This window comes from Vanellus vanellus, assembly GCF_965231255.1.
Source record: "Vanellus vanellus genome assembly, chromosome: 2".
In the NCBI taxonomy this organism is placed as follows: domain Eukaryota; kingdom Metazoa; phylum Chordata; class Aves; order Charadriiformes; family Charadriidae; genus Vanellus; species Vanellus vanellus.
Genome location: NC_138906.1, coordinates 145,345,720 through 145,362,025, shown reverse-complemented (window position 1 = coordinate 145,362,025; position 16,306 = coordinate 145,345,720). Strand labels below are relative to the sequence as shown.

The window sequence follows — 16,306 nt, the reverse complement described above, 5'->3', positions numbered from 1 at the left end:
GCTACAGAAAGTCCAATTATCTATATATATACTGTAAATCAGCTGTCTGCAACATTGCCATACATCAGAAGTTTGGTTCTTGGCATGAACAATTCTGTCCGGAGAGTCACCTCCTAGCACATCCTTACCTGTCAGCAGTTATGCCAGAAGTAGATTAGTTCAAAGGGAATTCCCCATGAGATAACTTACTCTCTCCAAGATTAATGCAGCAAATGTTTAAGCCATTTTAGTATCTGGAGCTATGCATTTGTCTGTGTCAGTAACAGGTTTCAGAGAAGAGCACCAAAAAAAAAAAAAAAAAAAAAAAGGAAAATCCACCCTATTATCACATTTTAAAAACTGATGAATCTCTTAAAACACCAAGAAAATGTCATACAGAATCTTTTTGCTGTTCCTGGCCACACCAGGACAAGACAAGGCAAGACTTTACCATATTGAGTATCAGGAATTCCTGAGATTTGGGAACCTAGTCTCTATTGATTTTTATTTATTACCATCCTAGAAACACTCAACTCATAACAGACAGAAATTCAACCTAGTTAGTTACAATCAAATGTTGTATTAAAAGAATTTAGCAAAGACAAGAAGAAATACCATTTGCATACTGTTTAATCTTACTGGATACTAATTTCCTGATTACTCCATTATGGCCTTACTCCCTTCTTTTTTCCCCCAGTCTCATTTTTGTCATCCAGTTCACAGCAACAGTCCCTTGGAGATTTCAAAAACCAAATGCAGCCATCATTAATTTGACAATAATTTTTTTTCAGTAAGAGCAAGTGAACAACTCACCTCTACATAGCTTCCAAACTTCATATACTTCACACGTGTTAACATAAGAATTATGATTTCTCTTACAAATCACACTATGGACCAGCAATGCTGCTGATCCATATGCACTGAAGCTGTCACTGTCAAATAAACAATGGGATGGGCAAGGCAATTTTTGCTTAAAATACAGTATTTTTTGGTCTAGACACAATAAGGCTCAAAACTACATGAACTAAGTCTCTGTTAAACTTCCCTGTGCATTATATATTGAAAATCTTTGCATCCTAAGCATAAAATACTGCCTGAAATATCAACACAAAAAAAAGTCAACAACACATCTAATTGTTCTGGTACTGGTGGAGGTTTTAAAACTGTTGAAGAATGTATCTGAAACACATTCCAGCCTCTGCAATCATGACAGCAAGAGAGAGACTGAGTGCCACCTCCCCATTCCAGGCATCAGGACAGCAGAGGCAGGAAATCAACGCACTTCTTCATGGTAGGAAGAAGACAAAGAAAGAGTAGGAGCAGCAGCACACCACGAGAGCAGTGCATGAAGCCTACCTGATCATTGCAGCCCTGCCTCGTAGACCAGCGACATCAGATCACATTGATTTCCTCTTTTCTTGTCTGCTGGATGGCTGCCACTTCTCAAATTTCTCCATTTCCACCTCAGCTCTCCCACCAAGATAATTTGTACTGGAAGCTGCCATATCAAGGTATGCTGTATTCAATGGTGACCCTAAGCACATGCAGGTGGTAGCCCCAAGCTTTTCTGACCATCCAGCTGTCCTTCCGAGTCGATCATCTCCCCATGATAAAAGTACCATGCCTCTCTGCTTCTTTCAGAAATGGCCCACGTGCACTGTCTTGTGCCTATATGCAAGGCAGCTTCTTTCACAGAGTTACAGAGAACCTAGAATTTTTTTTGCATGGGTCATAGGAAAAAGCTGACCATATGAAGTTAAAATGTAGCAGTTCTCTGATAAAAATGGCAGTCTTGGACCCTGGATGCCATAGCACCCTACACAGAACCAGATCACGTGCCAGGACCATACTGCTGGATGAGGATGTAAGAAGATGAAGCACACAACAGTGAAAAAGTAAGTATCTATGTCTGGAGACAGGGAAGAAAGTGAGTTATTGGGACAGGCCAAAGAAAAGAAGGTTTGGGGGAGTAGAGGGAAAAGGCAAATATATCCTTGAAAGCTAAGTAAAGATTAGGGACCTAATTAGATTTAGATTCAGGATCCTCTAAAATCAGCCCAGAAAGCATTTTTCCCCTAAAACTTCTATCTTACCTCTTTTAAAAGCATGTTGCTTTTCAGCTCTCTCCAGGAATTAGTTCAGCTTTACCCCAATGTCCCACATAATTCAACTAGGTTTTCAGAAAAACAAACCCAAATTCTGGGTCCATATGAACTCATCAAATTAAGGCTTGGTGTCAGGCTGAAGCAAATGAAAGATTCATATCATCACTTATTTTTTCTCTCTCAAAAATTATTTGCATGGACTGAAAATTTAAAATACTTTAACACCTAGAAACACATTTGCTCTATCAACATATATCAATACATATTGATATAAGAATTATAATATGAATAAATGATTAAATAGTTTAGGGGAAAAGAAAAATCATGTTCAAATCCTGCCTCCATTAGCGTGAGGCAGGAGCTTCAGCCTGGGCTTACCATCCTTGAGGTAAACACCCTCAACTCGGCCACACTGAAAAGGGCCAAGACCTGAAAATTCAATTTTTTGCTGCTGCCAATCTGTACATTTCACTTGAACATTCATTAAAGCAGCAACTGGAACCCATGTCCTTCCCAGGCAGCATGTCCCCCTCAAAGCCACACAGCTACTCCTACTCTTTACATCTTTGAAATGCCACTGAACTAACTTTTCTCCCAGACACTGGGTCACTGAACACCGCAGCGTCTGAGGTCCTTCATGGACGTCATCTTTTACATTCCAAGAAAAACAGTAGCAAAATTATCATACCGCAAGCAGCGCTGCTTTAAGTAATAATAAACAAACGAGCCAATACTGAGGCTCGTGATCTCAAGATGTGAATCAATAGCTCCTCATGCACAGAAAAAGAAGGATCCAGAGAAAACAGGAGGGCTTTGCACTGTGCTCTCATGCCTATGACTCCCTCCAACCCCTGTTCTCAGCACTGAACCCCTTGTCAAAGGGGGTACCCAAGAAGTCCCTCCAGAAGGATCTCCTTCTCTCCCAGTAGGTCAGTGGTCATCCAAGATGCTGGCAATTTAAGGGTAATTCCTCTGATACACATTAAAATTAACTTTTTTGTTGGCCTTTTGTTAATCTAGACAATTCCCCTAATCCACTTCACCAGACAGAAACAAAAAAGGAGGGTCAACACTGGGGAAAAATACATCAACCAGGACTGGGGCCAGACCACTTCTTTCAGCAGCACCCTTAGCTTAAAAAGACTGTGAGCCTACGGCAACAGCACACGCCTTCAACAGCTTTGAGACACATATTATCCCCATTTTGTAAATAACAGACTGGAACTATTTTCATATTATTTAAGTGGCAAAACTCCCACCACCTTCTATAAGAGCAAGGCTGGACCAAATGTTGTTGATAGTTAAACAAAAAAACCCACGACTCAAACACAAAAACTAGGAAAAAGTCTACCAATATATCATCTTCATATTTATATTATTTCAGTTTCTCGGCAACAAAAAGTACATGGAAACCAGAGACTGTTCCTTTTTCGAGGAGACATTTTGGGCAGGCTGCATTCTGGGGCTGGTTCTACTTGTCAGTATTTCTTTAAAATGAAAGGGCGAGGTCACCCATAGGAAAAAGAGGGTGCATTTTAAAACACATGCAAAAAATATGAATTCTTTGATATTTTATGGTCAAACATCTGCTAAACTACTACTTTCCTTCAATTATGGGATCTCAAAGCAGCAATTATATCTATTTTCCTCAGAATTTGGGGGATATAATCAGTACTAGAAATCAACACAGTCTCTATATATATCTGTATGCTTTGCCAATGTTGAAACACTGCAAATGAAACAAGGACATTGATTAAATACGGTAAACCTCCAGTTTTTCAGCTCCCTAAACTGAGCACTTCCTAACATTCAATCCTGTTTGTTACCTAGGAATTCATTTCTTCAAGGTGATGACCATTTTCAATCTCTGTGTTTCCTGTTTCTCTTCTCCCTGTCACTAAGACAGGCATGAAAGTTACTCCCTCCTTGTAAGGAGATCAAAGGAAGTGAAAACTTTCTCTTTGACCCAACATTTTCAAATCTTGGGAAACACTGAAAGGGAAAAGGATTTTTTTTTCCTCTTCAGTAAAAAAAAAATCTAACCTTTTCTGTGCTGGCCCTTTTTGCTGTGTAAATCAGACTGAATCTGGAATCTTGACATCCTGGTTCATTGCTCAGTCCTGAAGAAGAAAATAGCAAAATGTGGATTTTATCCACAAGACCACAATGTACCAAGAAGCCTCCTGCACATCATCAGAACTCTTCCAAACTCAAGTGAGCCAACCAGCTCTATGCCAAAATCGTATCTGAGCCAAAGTGGGCAAATCCCAGCAAATCCAATAAACAGGCAAAGCTCTGTCCACATCCCATAAGGTTTTCAACTCCATAGGCATGGGTTAGATAGATGGAAGACCTGCAGGAAGAGATACTCCTTGCATCCTGGAGTCAATGCTGGCTCAGGCTCCATGGCTAAAATACTCCTACTATATAGGGCTTCCTGTTCCTGCCCCAAAGGATCATGAATTTTTTTCCACACACTTGCATGGCATATGCCGAAATGGAAAGCAAGCAGTCTCAGTGTGTGCTCTGGCCATTGGGTCACTCCTAGGAAACACTGGTTTCAATTTCCATAGACTGAAGGGATAATAAACTCTGGATTTCCAACATCCAAACCAAGTTTCTCACCACTGTTAAGCTAATAAAGGGCTCTTCAGAGCACTAGCTTGGGGAGCTGAGCTCCAGAAGGAGCTCTGAGGGTATCAGGGGCCACTGAGTCCAGCACGAAGCACTAAACACATCCAGAGAGATGCAACACTAAGTTTCTGCCAATGCTTCCTATTTTCTTAGCTCATCAGGCCTCAAGCCTGGGGGCACAGAATGGGAACAGAGGAATACAGGATGTAACTGAGAGGATGAAAAAGTAAGAAATGGTCTCCTGTACCTCCTGCTGGGATGGGTGAGTCACCCACTCTCATCTTAACCCCATGCCCAGAGCTTAAAAGACAAGAAGTCCAGCCAGTGCCATCCTCTGGCTCTAAGTAGACATCACTAGTGTCAAGGAAGGGATTTGTCAGGGCTCTACAGAGAGAGTAGCTTGTAAACTGAGGGGTCCAAAACATATCCTGATAGGAACACTGATTTAAAGAGCACAATAACTATCAAGCTCATACCAAACACCTTCAGGGATTACCTGTTCAAATATTTCCAATGTGATTTAGGGCAGCTATCTATCCCTTCTTCTCAGGAATAGAGCATGGTGACAATTGCTGGTTAGAGCAGAGGGAGCGGATCTGGGAATGAATTCCTCAGAAATGATTGAGGCGGTGGTTTTAATAGTCTAACCACACATTTTTTTTATTCCATGCTTGGGATGAGTGGGAGTTTTAGGACAGGTGCTTTTCTGAGCAACACACCTTGCAATTCTCTTGTCCGGAGAGGCTGGTGACGAGTGGCTCTCCCCAGGCATTTCCATCAGCCAGGTGGCCGGTCCAGCGATTGGAAGAATGAGAGCCAAGAGCTCACCAGAGACCAGCTACCCCACATAACCTCCTCAAGCACAAAAACCCGTCACAGCTTGCACAGAGCAAGATGAGACCAGCAGAAATTGTTAACAATTTTAAGTCAGAAGGTAAGATATTTAATCAAAATGATTCCACCAAGTATAAGAAACTGCCCACTCTTCTGTGAGAGATCTCATTGCCATGCAGACTTCTAGCACCAACACGTACATCCCTTCAGAAACACAGTAGATCTCAGAGGAAAGTAAAGAGGTGAGGAAGAATAATGTGGGGTTTTTTGAACAATACTCAGCACAAACCAGCGCCAGATAATACAATCTTATCTTCCAAGACACCACCAGCTACAGGTACCAGCCCGACCATTTAGTCATCAGTATAATAAGATCTTTACCGATGAAAAAGGAGGACACAATTAGCCTCTGTGAGCATTTTTAAATATGCCAATTCAGTATTCCTCTCAACGAGAAAAGGCAAACATAGGAGTAAGGCAAGTGCAAATAACTGCACAGCTAAGAAAGGGAAGCAAAAAACAGGCTTCTTGGGATGTGAAGGTGTTCACCAAGATTAAATTGCTGGTTCTCTTTACAGGTTCAGTGACACTTGCTCAATACCAAAAACGCCATTTTAATTCTAGCTTTCTTTTTAGGAAGCTTGGAACAGGACTGGAAAGGATACAAAATAAGCTGTATGTTTAACCTTTGCTGTAAATATTCTCCTATCAAAGCACTAAGCCTTAGACATATCATAGGATAAACAGATACTATTAATGGTTTTAGCTGTTTTGCATTATAAGCATGTGTTTACCTCAATATTACAGAAATACCTCAGATAAAATTTTAAGTAATAGTTTCCCAAACCAAGTAAGATTTATTCCAAACGTATCTTAAATTACCCAGTTTTATTTGTTGTGTTTTGAAGGGCTATATGCTTTTTCTAAACAAATAGCTTTTATACAGTATTTGTTTCATTTCAAACAGAGCGCTCACTATTACAAAAATTTACAATTCATAAAAAAGTTACGAGTATCATGTTACCTTTTATTTCCTAAACTAAATTTATTTTCTCATAAAGGAAGTAGAATGTTTTTGAACTGGTCTAGGAATAAGTCTGTTGTTATTTATGGAGAGCAGTCACAGAAGAAGGTTGTCTTCCGGCCTTAAAGTAGCAATCCTGAGAAAGCCCCACATCAGTATGTACAAAAAGAGAATCTTATATATTATTTTGTTTGCAAGCAAGCAATTTGGGGGGGGGAGGAAGGGAAGGGGGGAGCGGTGGTGAAAACACTTGAATTTTGCTGAGCCCAGCTAATGATCATTCTTGTTCCCGAAGTAACATATCACACATTACCCACTAAAAGGAAACACACAGTTCAGTAACAGATGAGACAAAGACATTTCCAAGGTGAGCATGAGAGAGCAAGTGGAGAGAATAAGGAAGAGGTGCAGGAAGGAATGGACAAACAGATACCAACTACCACACTTAGCAAGGGGCTGGCACTTTCCAAGCTAATCACGGGATTCTCCTCCTCTTCATGCTCTCTTGGTTTTTGTCAGAGTGAAATGCTGAGCTTAGTAGGACAAGGCATGACAGAAAGAGCAGAAATCACGTGTCAACTCAACACCCCATGGAGAACTTCTCTGGCCAAAATGAAAAGAAGGGCTGGAAAACCCAGGTCACAAAAACAAGTTGCCCACCAACCTCAGTGGAGGAGCAGAATCTTTGCAAATGAGGTTCAGCAGTGTTAAACAAAAGGGTATAGATTTAATGGAGAATTCAGAAATCAAGTTTAATTTTACAGACTGGTTCAATCAAACTGAATTAAACCAAACTGCATCATTCCCAGCCATGTCATACAGAAAAGACCCAGAAAAATAGCATCTTGTCTTGCAGAACTATTACAGCAGGAAGAAAACTTCAGTTAGTCCATTGAGAGAAGAAGTTGTTAGGGGTATAATACACTTTGGGGTTAAAAAGCATGTGATACTTAGTTCCAAAAGGAAGAGTTACCTTCTGGAGGAGTTGCAACACTGCTCCCAAGCCCCAAAATAGCAATGCTGTGATTTCTTGGCTCCAGCATCATTGCAAACTCTTCTCCTCTTTCCCAGTGTGGTACTTTCACAGGCTCCAGATGCACATTTTCCAGCCCATCTTCCCGCAGGGCATTGAACATATACTGGATGGCTGCATCTAGATTTTTCGAACCGCTGAGTCTAGGTCCTATGGTATCAGCAAAAACTGCTAATCTTTCATAGGATCTGTTCTGAGCTTTTCCATGAACAGCAAGATCAATAATAGCTTTAGCAACATCAGTATAGCCAGCTATCTCATTTTTAATATCTTCAAATGTTTTTGGGTAACTGTCATCTCTTCTCAAAGATTTCCCAGCATATTGCGGTAATAAATTCATGAAAAATATTAAAAACACATACTTCATTTTTTCTCTTTTTTCTTTTCCACAGATGGCCTGTTGGAGAGACAAAAAGAAAATAAAAAAGAATATTAAAAAAATCATACAGCTATCAGCAATACTCTTATTTTGTTATTTGGATTGGCAGACAGACCAAAATGAGAAAAAAATCCATTTATCAGGAAAATGCCTTGCTCGGAACTGGCAGGAAAGTAAACTCAACTTGGAAACACAATTATTGAAAGCAAATGAAAAAGATACTTAAACAACTAGACACAACCTTTGTTGTGGTCTTCAGAAACATCCTTGGAATGCTGCATCTCTTTAAATAATCACATCCTTCACCGAATCAAAAGCCAGGGCTGCTCCTGTCCAGGAGGAGCTTTGCATCTCCTTTCTGTTAGGAGCAGGATTTGCCAGAAGTGCCAAATCAAATGTCTTCACAGAAAACATCTGGACATTTCTTAAACCATTCACGAATAAAAGTGCTTCTTAATCTCTATCTTCATAATCAGGAAAGCACTTTCTGTGGCACTAGAAAGATGTCAGAGCAATTTAGATCCAATGCCCCCAAGCAGAAAGTATGAATTTCTTCATTGCATAAATCCATGACTACCAGAGAAGCACAATTTCTTATTAACCGGTATATCTCTTAAGGACTGACTTCAGCAGCACTGTAGAGAGTTGCAGCACCATTCAACTGTGTTGAATACCAAGAGTTATCTCTGCTAATGCTTTATACTTTATACATCTTATCGTTAAAAGTTCTCATTTTTAAGATCTTACAAATTTTCAATCCCATAAAAGCAACAGTTTGTCTATACTATTAACTGAATTGACAAAAAAAAATCTCTGGAATCAGTTGGAGTAGTTGCAAAGCTCTTTTATAAAATAGGAAGTATGATTATCCAAACCCAAAATACAAATGTCTTTATTGATATACACAAAAGGAAATGTAATTGTTTCATTTTCCTTTGAATTTAAATCAGGCTGCAATTTGAATGATAAAAATTAGGAATAAGAAATAAGGCCTTTAAATCAGCTCTGTAGCTGCAGCTATTATGAGACTTAAAAAACAAGTAATTACTTACAGTCAAGTGAAGTGACAATTACTACTAGCCCAAAAAGATTTTGGTTCAGCACTTTTGCCGTTTTCATAGACTTTCATGGAGATACCAATATTTTTGAAAAAGAACATAATTTCCCTTAAAAAAGAGTAACACTAAAGGCAAACGTTAGCCTCTACTCTACAAAATACATTTTTCTTGGAAACAATTGTTCTACTAATCGCAAAGGACCAATTAGTGGGCTAATATAGATAAAATATGGGTAAATCAGACCTGCATGGCAGAAGTATTACTAAAAACTTTTGCTGTTAGGATTTCACAGAATCACGGAGTTTTCAGATTTGGAAGGGACCTCTAGAGATCATCTAGTCCAACTCCCCTGCTAAAGCAGGATTGCCTAGAGCACATTACTCAGGACTGCATCCAGGCGGGTCTGGAAAATCTCCAGGGAAGGGGACTCCACAACCTCCCTGGGCAGCCTGTGCCAGTGCTCTGTCACCCTCACCGTAAAGAAGTTTTTCCGTGTATTTGAACGGAACTTCCTGTGTTCTAACTTGTGCCCATTGCCCCTCATCCTGTCACAGGGAACCATTGAAAAGAGCCTGGCTCCATCCTCCTTCAACCCACCCTTTAGATACTTGTATGCCATAAGAGTCCCAGCTCTCTCAGCCTTTCCTCATAAGGGAGATGCTCCAAGCCCTCAATCATCTTAGTTGCCCTTCGCTGGACTCGCTCCAGCAGTTCCCTGTCCCTCTTGAACTGGGGAGCCCAAAACTGGACACAGTATTCCAGTTGTAGCCTCAGCAGTGCAGAGTAGAGGGGGAGAATGACCTCCCTCGACCTACTGGCCACACTCTTCCCTATGCAGCCCAGGATTCCATTGGCCTTTTTGGCAACAAGGGCACATTGCTGGCTCATGGATAATTTACTGTCTACTAGGACGTTATTCTTCCACGTTATTCTTCTTACCAGTTTGTATTTACATAGTATTTCTGGAGAGTTATAGTCTTCCTTTTATAATCACTGACCTGAGAAATCATGACAATATACTTACATTGTATTTTTGGTTCATGATGTTATATGCATACCGAGAGCCAGTACAAAGGCCGGGGGAGGGGGGAGGGTACGAGTGTGTGTGTATGTATATACACACCTATTTGCATACATTATATCCACTTATGATATTCACATGCAAAATACAAAAAAATCCTCCTTATTTTCAGACAATTGCACACTACAGCAGCCTTAGTGGAGCATTAGTTTTCAGTCATTTTATGGAGTAGGCAAATTTCACAATAACCAAATAGCTGTGTAAATCATAATGCCATAAGGGACCAGACTATCTACCTCATCTGCCCACCACAGAACATCGATTGCAGGATATTCCTGAATTAACTCCCACCCCCAGAAGCCACACAGCAAACCAACAGTCAAGACAATTCCTGAGAGAGTAAAGATGAGGTTACACCAGTTTTGTGCCTCTGTGAGCACATGCCACAGTTGTATTCGAAGCTTCTGCAAGATCCATTCTGAATGATCTAAGCTCAGAAACCACCTTTCCACTTATGTTTGTTAGAATGAACCACAAATAGATGAACTCATTTTCTCAAGATGTTCATTCTGGACCATCTTCCAGCATTTGCTAAAAATAAATAAAAATAAGCCTTTGACATAATGAAGTTACCTTAATATACAATGAATTCTGACATCACATCTAATATGTATCTTGTCCCATCTCCTCTCCTGTCCTGTCTTAGTTTCAACGTACTTATACTTAGACCTAGAAATTTTTGTCGCAGTGTAGACTGCAGGAACTACTCATTTGACTTCCTCTTGTTCAAGAAAAATGCTGAGATAAACATGAATCTGGGAAATTCAGATGTAACTTTGGTAGTTACAGTTGCTGCTTTACTTCTGCTTTTTGTCAGGTTTTTATTCACTTTATTCTTCCAAAGAAGCTTCATCTTAGCAGTAGCAAAGCACGCTAGGAAAAACTGAATTACCACTCTCAGTAAAGAGTCTAGCTGGTACTAAGAATGTGAATGCTTACCCTTCCTATCTTACTATAAGAAAGCACTTGTAACTTTAAAGCATAACTTCTGGAAAGTCAGTAAAGTGCTTATCATGCAATCACAAAATGGTTGAAGTTGGAAGGGACCTCTGGAGCTCATCTTGCTCAATCCCCCTGCTCAAGAAGGGCCATCTAGAGCACGCTGCCCAGGACCACATCTGCATGGCTTCTGAATGTCTCCAGGGATGGAGACTCCACAACCTCTCTGGGCAACCTGTTCCACCTCAGTCACCAACACTGTAAAAAATGCTTCCTGATGTTCAGATGGAACCTCCTGTGATTCAGTTTGTGCCCATTGTTTCTGGTCCTGTCACTGGGCATCACTGAAAAGAGCCCAGCTCCATCCTCTTTGCACCCTCCATCAGGTATTTATACCCACTGATGAGATCCCTGTGAGCCTTCTCTTCTCTAGGCTCAACAGTCCCAGCCCCCTCAGCCATTCCTCATATGGAAAATGCTCCAATCCCTTACTCATCTCTCTCATACTGGGGAGCCCAGAACTTGACACAATACTCCATGTATGGCCTCACCAGAGCTAAGCAGAGAAAGATCACCTCCCTCAAACTGCTGGCAACATTCCTCCTAATGCAGCCCACCAGGCTGGTGGCCTTTGACACCAAGGTACATTGCTGCCTCATTCAACTTCGTATCCACCAGGACCCCCAGATCCTTTTCTGCAAAGCTGCTTTCCAGCTGGGCAGCCGCCAGCATGCCTGGGTGCACGGGGTTGTTCCTCCTCAGGTGCGGGACTTTTCATTTCCCCTTGTTGAACTTCATGAGGTTCCTGTCAGCCTATTTCTCCAGCCTGTTCAGTTCCCACTGAATGTCAGCACAACCCCAGGTCCTCCTTCCTGTGCTTTTCGAAAATAAGCATGATGTTTGCTCTCTTCCAGTCTTCTGCTGATTGACATGATCTTCCAAAGACAATTGAGAATGGCTGCGCAATGACATCGGCCAGTTCCCTCAGCACTTGCGAGTGCATTCCACCAGGGCCCACGGACCTATGGATGTCCAGTTTTCTTAAGTATTCTCTCACCTGACCCTCTTCACCACAGGTAACACTTCCTTGTTCCAAACTTTCCCCCAGTCTCCAGGACCTGGGATTTCTGAACACGGGTCCTACTAATAAAAACTGAAGGTATTCAGTTCTCCAACCTTTTCCACATCTTGTGTCAATAGATCCCCTACCGCATTCAGCAGCAGGCCCACCTTTTCCTTAGTCTTTCATTTGCTGCATACGTCATTACAAAAGATCTTGTTGCCCTTCACATTCATTGTCAGATTCAGCTCCAGGTGGGCTTTGGCTTTCCTAAACTCATCCTTGCATGCTTACACAGCACCTCTATATTCCTCCCAGGTCACCTGTCCCTGCTTCCACCTTCTGTACGCTTCTTTTTTATGTCTGAGTTTTGCCAGGGGCTCCTTGTTCATCCATGCAGGCCTCCTGGCATCTTTGCTTGCCCTCCTGCTTGTTGAGATGAACTGTTCTTGAGCTTGGAACAGGTGATGCTTGAATATTAACAAGCTTTCTTGGGGTCCTCTTCCCTCTTTCAGGGCCTTATCCCACAGGACTTTTATCAAGCAGATCTTTGAAGAGGTCAGTCTTCTCTCCTGAAGTCCAGCACTGTGATATCATTTTATGCCCTGCTCTTAGAATGCTCAACTCCATTATCTCATGGTCACTGCAGTCAATGTTGCCCTCGACCTTCATACCACAACCAGCCCTTTCTTGCTTGTATGAGGTCCAGCAGAGCACGTCTCCTTGCTGGTTTCTCTATACCTGTGTAAGGAACCTCCTAGACTGCTTATAACATGCTGTGCTGGCCCTCCAGCATATATTGGGATGGTTAAAGTCCACCATGAGCATCAGGGCCTGCAAATGAGAAGCTACTTCTAGCTCTCAAGGTCTCATCTACTTGTTTTTCCTGATCAGGTGGCCTATAGCAGACAGCCACTACAATGTCACCCATATTGGTCTGGTCTTTAATCCTTATCCATAAGGTCTCGGTTGATTCATCATCCATCCCCAGGCAGAACTCCAAGCACTCCAGCTGTCCTCTCACAAAGGGCAACTCCACCTCCTTTTCTTCCCAGCCTGTCCTTCCTAAAGAGCATATATCTATCCATTGCAGCATTCCAGTCATGTGAGCTATCTCTCCGCACAATGCCAACAAGATCACAGCCCTGCAACTGCACACAGATCTCCAACTCCTCATATTTATTCCCCATTAGTGTATGGGCACTTAGAAGCACAGATTCGTCAGTGTAAACAGAAGAGGCAACCCACAGAAAGGGGGGATGACCTACAAGGCATGCATTCATAAGATGCCATCTGAAACACCGGCTGTGCAATGCAGAAGTAAGCAACAGAAACAGTGAAAGGATTAAACCACACTTCTAGGATCCATACACCACCAGAAGAAAAAAAAAAAAAAAAAAACAAAACAACAAAACCACACCAAACAACTCAATAAAGCCCAAAAAAAACCACACACACAAAATTTTTTGAGTCACCAAACCTACCTCATATGATACCCTGTACAGACTGCCAGCCTTTTATAGGTCTTTATGGGTCTTTTCATAAACAGCAAGTTAAACAATAGCTTTAGCAATATAAAAATATTAAGTTATTCTCTTTAACTATTCAAATGTCCCCTAAACTTGAGATCAAGGCAGTAACAAATTCTTCACAGTGAAGTGTAATTTTCCCAAAAGAACAACAAAAATCATCTGAGATTTCATCTATGAATGAGAAATGTATCACACAGATTTCCTCTCTCCCTGCGAGACAGACAGGGCAAAAGTCTTACACAACCAGGAGCAGAAGACTCGGGTTATCTTGGGACACTTACAGAGAACTGTTTAATGCCTTTTCTAGTCTGAGTTACTGTTTATTTGTGGTTATACTGTACAGAGGGTGTTGGTGTATTTTTATTGCTCCGCTCTGTACTTTCCCCATGTTGCTTCCCTTTGGACCAGTTAATTACATGCTCATAGATATCCTCTGCTAGAGACATCAGTAATTTTCTCAGGATGACCATGCTCGTTCCCTGATTTTTGCCAAGTTCATCATCCACAAAGAAGCAAGAAAGATAATCTGATTTCCACCATAAAACAAATTCTTGCTGAGTGGAGTAAGACAACAACTTTGTACAGTTAGTTTCAAAAACTTAAGGTTTGGGGTTTTGTTTGTTTAACGGTTTGCAAAACCTACCAGACAAAGCTGATAAATTTAGTTGTTAAACAGAGAACACAGGGGGATTGTTTAATTAGCATTGGCAACCTCAAAGAGCCCCCAGCTACCAACTTCACGCATTTTTTCAATGAAGAAATGAAACCACAGTTATCACATTTCCCTTACCTAAGAAATTCTTCCCTTGCTTTTCCTGGCCTCATTCAAAACCAGCAGCATCCTCACTCCAAAGGCTGCCCCAGAGGAGCTGCATTTAAGAGCCACACTTTTTCCAAGAATTTCCCACTGAACACTAAGAAGAGACATATTTCAACAGCTTTTGTGGATGTAACATACTCCCACCATGCACAGTGTTTCATTACCTGCCACTGAATTTTAAGAGGTCCATAACTAAATTCAAACCCTGGGCAAGGACACAAGAATGGGAGCATAATTTATTGTGCTTTTCTTGAATAGTCCAGCATAATTTGGCCAAAAGCTAGCAGCGTTCAGAAGTAATTCCCTGCTAGGTAAAGTAACATCATACTCACTTGGACCACAATACAGGAATCACTCCATTGCTAATTCAGGGAAAGCATAGCACATCTGTTGTCCCAGTCTCTGCAACATTAAGTTTATCACCCCAGTAAATCATCTGGGAGAAGAGACTACTGATTTTTGCACATCTCACTTGTTAGACTTCGCAAGCGAACATTGCGGTGCTGGCCAAACTAAAAAAAAAATAATAAAAGGACAGTCACAATTGTTTGATGCATTTAATTATTCACTGAATATCTTCAGTAGAAGTTTAAAGAAAAATGAGATAGGAAGAAAACACACTTTCAAGAAGTACAGTCCTTTCTCCCAGCCATATTAATGCATCTCATTCCATGGATCTTTAGTACAAACTAACCATTTTCTACACTAGGGATAAGAATCTGTGATTTCCCTTACCTTCCAGGAGGCAAGAATGTCTGTCAGAAGGTTACAGTCCCTCTATTTTATTTCTCTGACCCTATAAATCTTTCACACATGGAAAGGACACAGAATGGTCGCACTCCAGCCTTGTCTGCGGCCTCATGTTTAGGATATTATCCTAAAAAGTGTAGCTCTCAAGACCATGTAAAAACCTACAACTCCCACCTTCCACTTCTTCAAAGGGACTTCCAGTCACTGGCATATTAAGTAAAAAGTGGGAGCTGCCATTGCTGCTCTTCCCATTTTGAGCACAACTGAAAGCCATTCACATACTAGACACTGCACATTTATGCCAGATTAATTTGGTCTCTTTAGAAACTTCAGCAAGGCTCAGGGCTTCATCATTTCCAGCTTAAAGGGTTACGTAGGCTCTCAGCTTTCTGAAGACTACGCTTAGGAACCATGGAAACTCTGTGGTCCAAAAGGAGCACAAAGCTAAAAGGCAGTAATGTAAAATGGTTCCAGTTCTTTTAGCTTCAGGAGGAGCAGATAGTGGGCATCCAGCCATGGCAGTACCTGGACCCGTATACAAAAGGAAGGACGTGATCCAAATATAGTCCACAGAAGAGAGAGATTTCTTCCTACAAAATCATAGCAGAAGATTTCAGAGGGAAAGTCTGCAGCAAGGAAGACACCTTGATGATGACCAGATGGTGAGGTGAATTGAAAACTGGCTCAACAGCCAAGCTCAGACAGTTTTGAACATTGGTACAACATCCAGTTGGCAGCCAGTAACTAATGGTGTCTCCTAGAAGTCAATACTTGGTCCAGTACTCTTCAACATCTTCATTAATGACCTGGGTCCTTGGACAGAGTGCAGCCTCAACAGATTTGCAGACGATATGAAGCTAGGAGGAGTGGCTGATGTACATGATGGTTGTGCTGCTGCTCAGAATGAATGGAGAAATAGGCAGGCAGGAACTTTATGAAGTGCAACAAGGGGAAATGGAAAGTCCTGCATCTGGAGAGGACTAATCCGCGTGCACCAAGACAGGCTGTCAGCCACCCAGTTGGAAGGCAGCTTGGCAGAGAAAGATCATGTGGGTCCTGGTGGACCAGCTAAGCATGA

At 41.4% G+C, this 16,306-nt stretch overlaps 1 protein-coding gene across 1 annotated transcript in view; it reads right to left on the bottom strand.

The window, feature by feature from the left end:
* Positions 1-16,306, bottom strand: part of CPQ (carboxypeptidase Q) — a 167,282-nt gene that overhangs the window by 134,124 nt on the left and 16,852 nt on the right. Inside the window, exon 3 of the mRNA XM_082479462.1 lies at positions 7,550-8,006. Coding sequence (XP_082335588.1) covers positions 7,550-7,976 — 427 coding nt within the window. The 5' untranslated portion in view covers positions 7,977-8,006. The remainder of the gene's footprint in view (positions 1-7,549; positions 8,007-16,306) is intronic.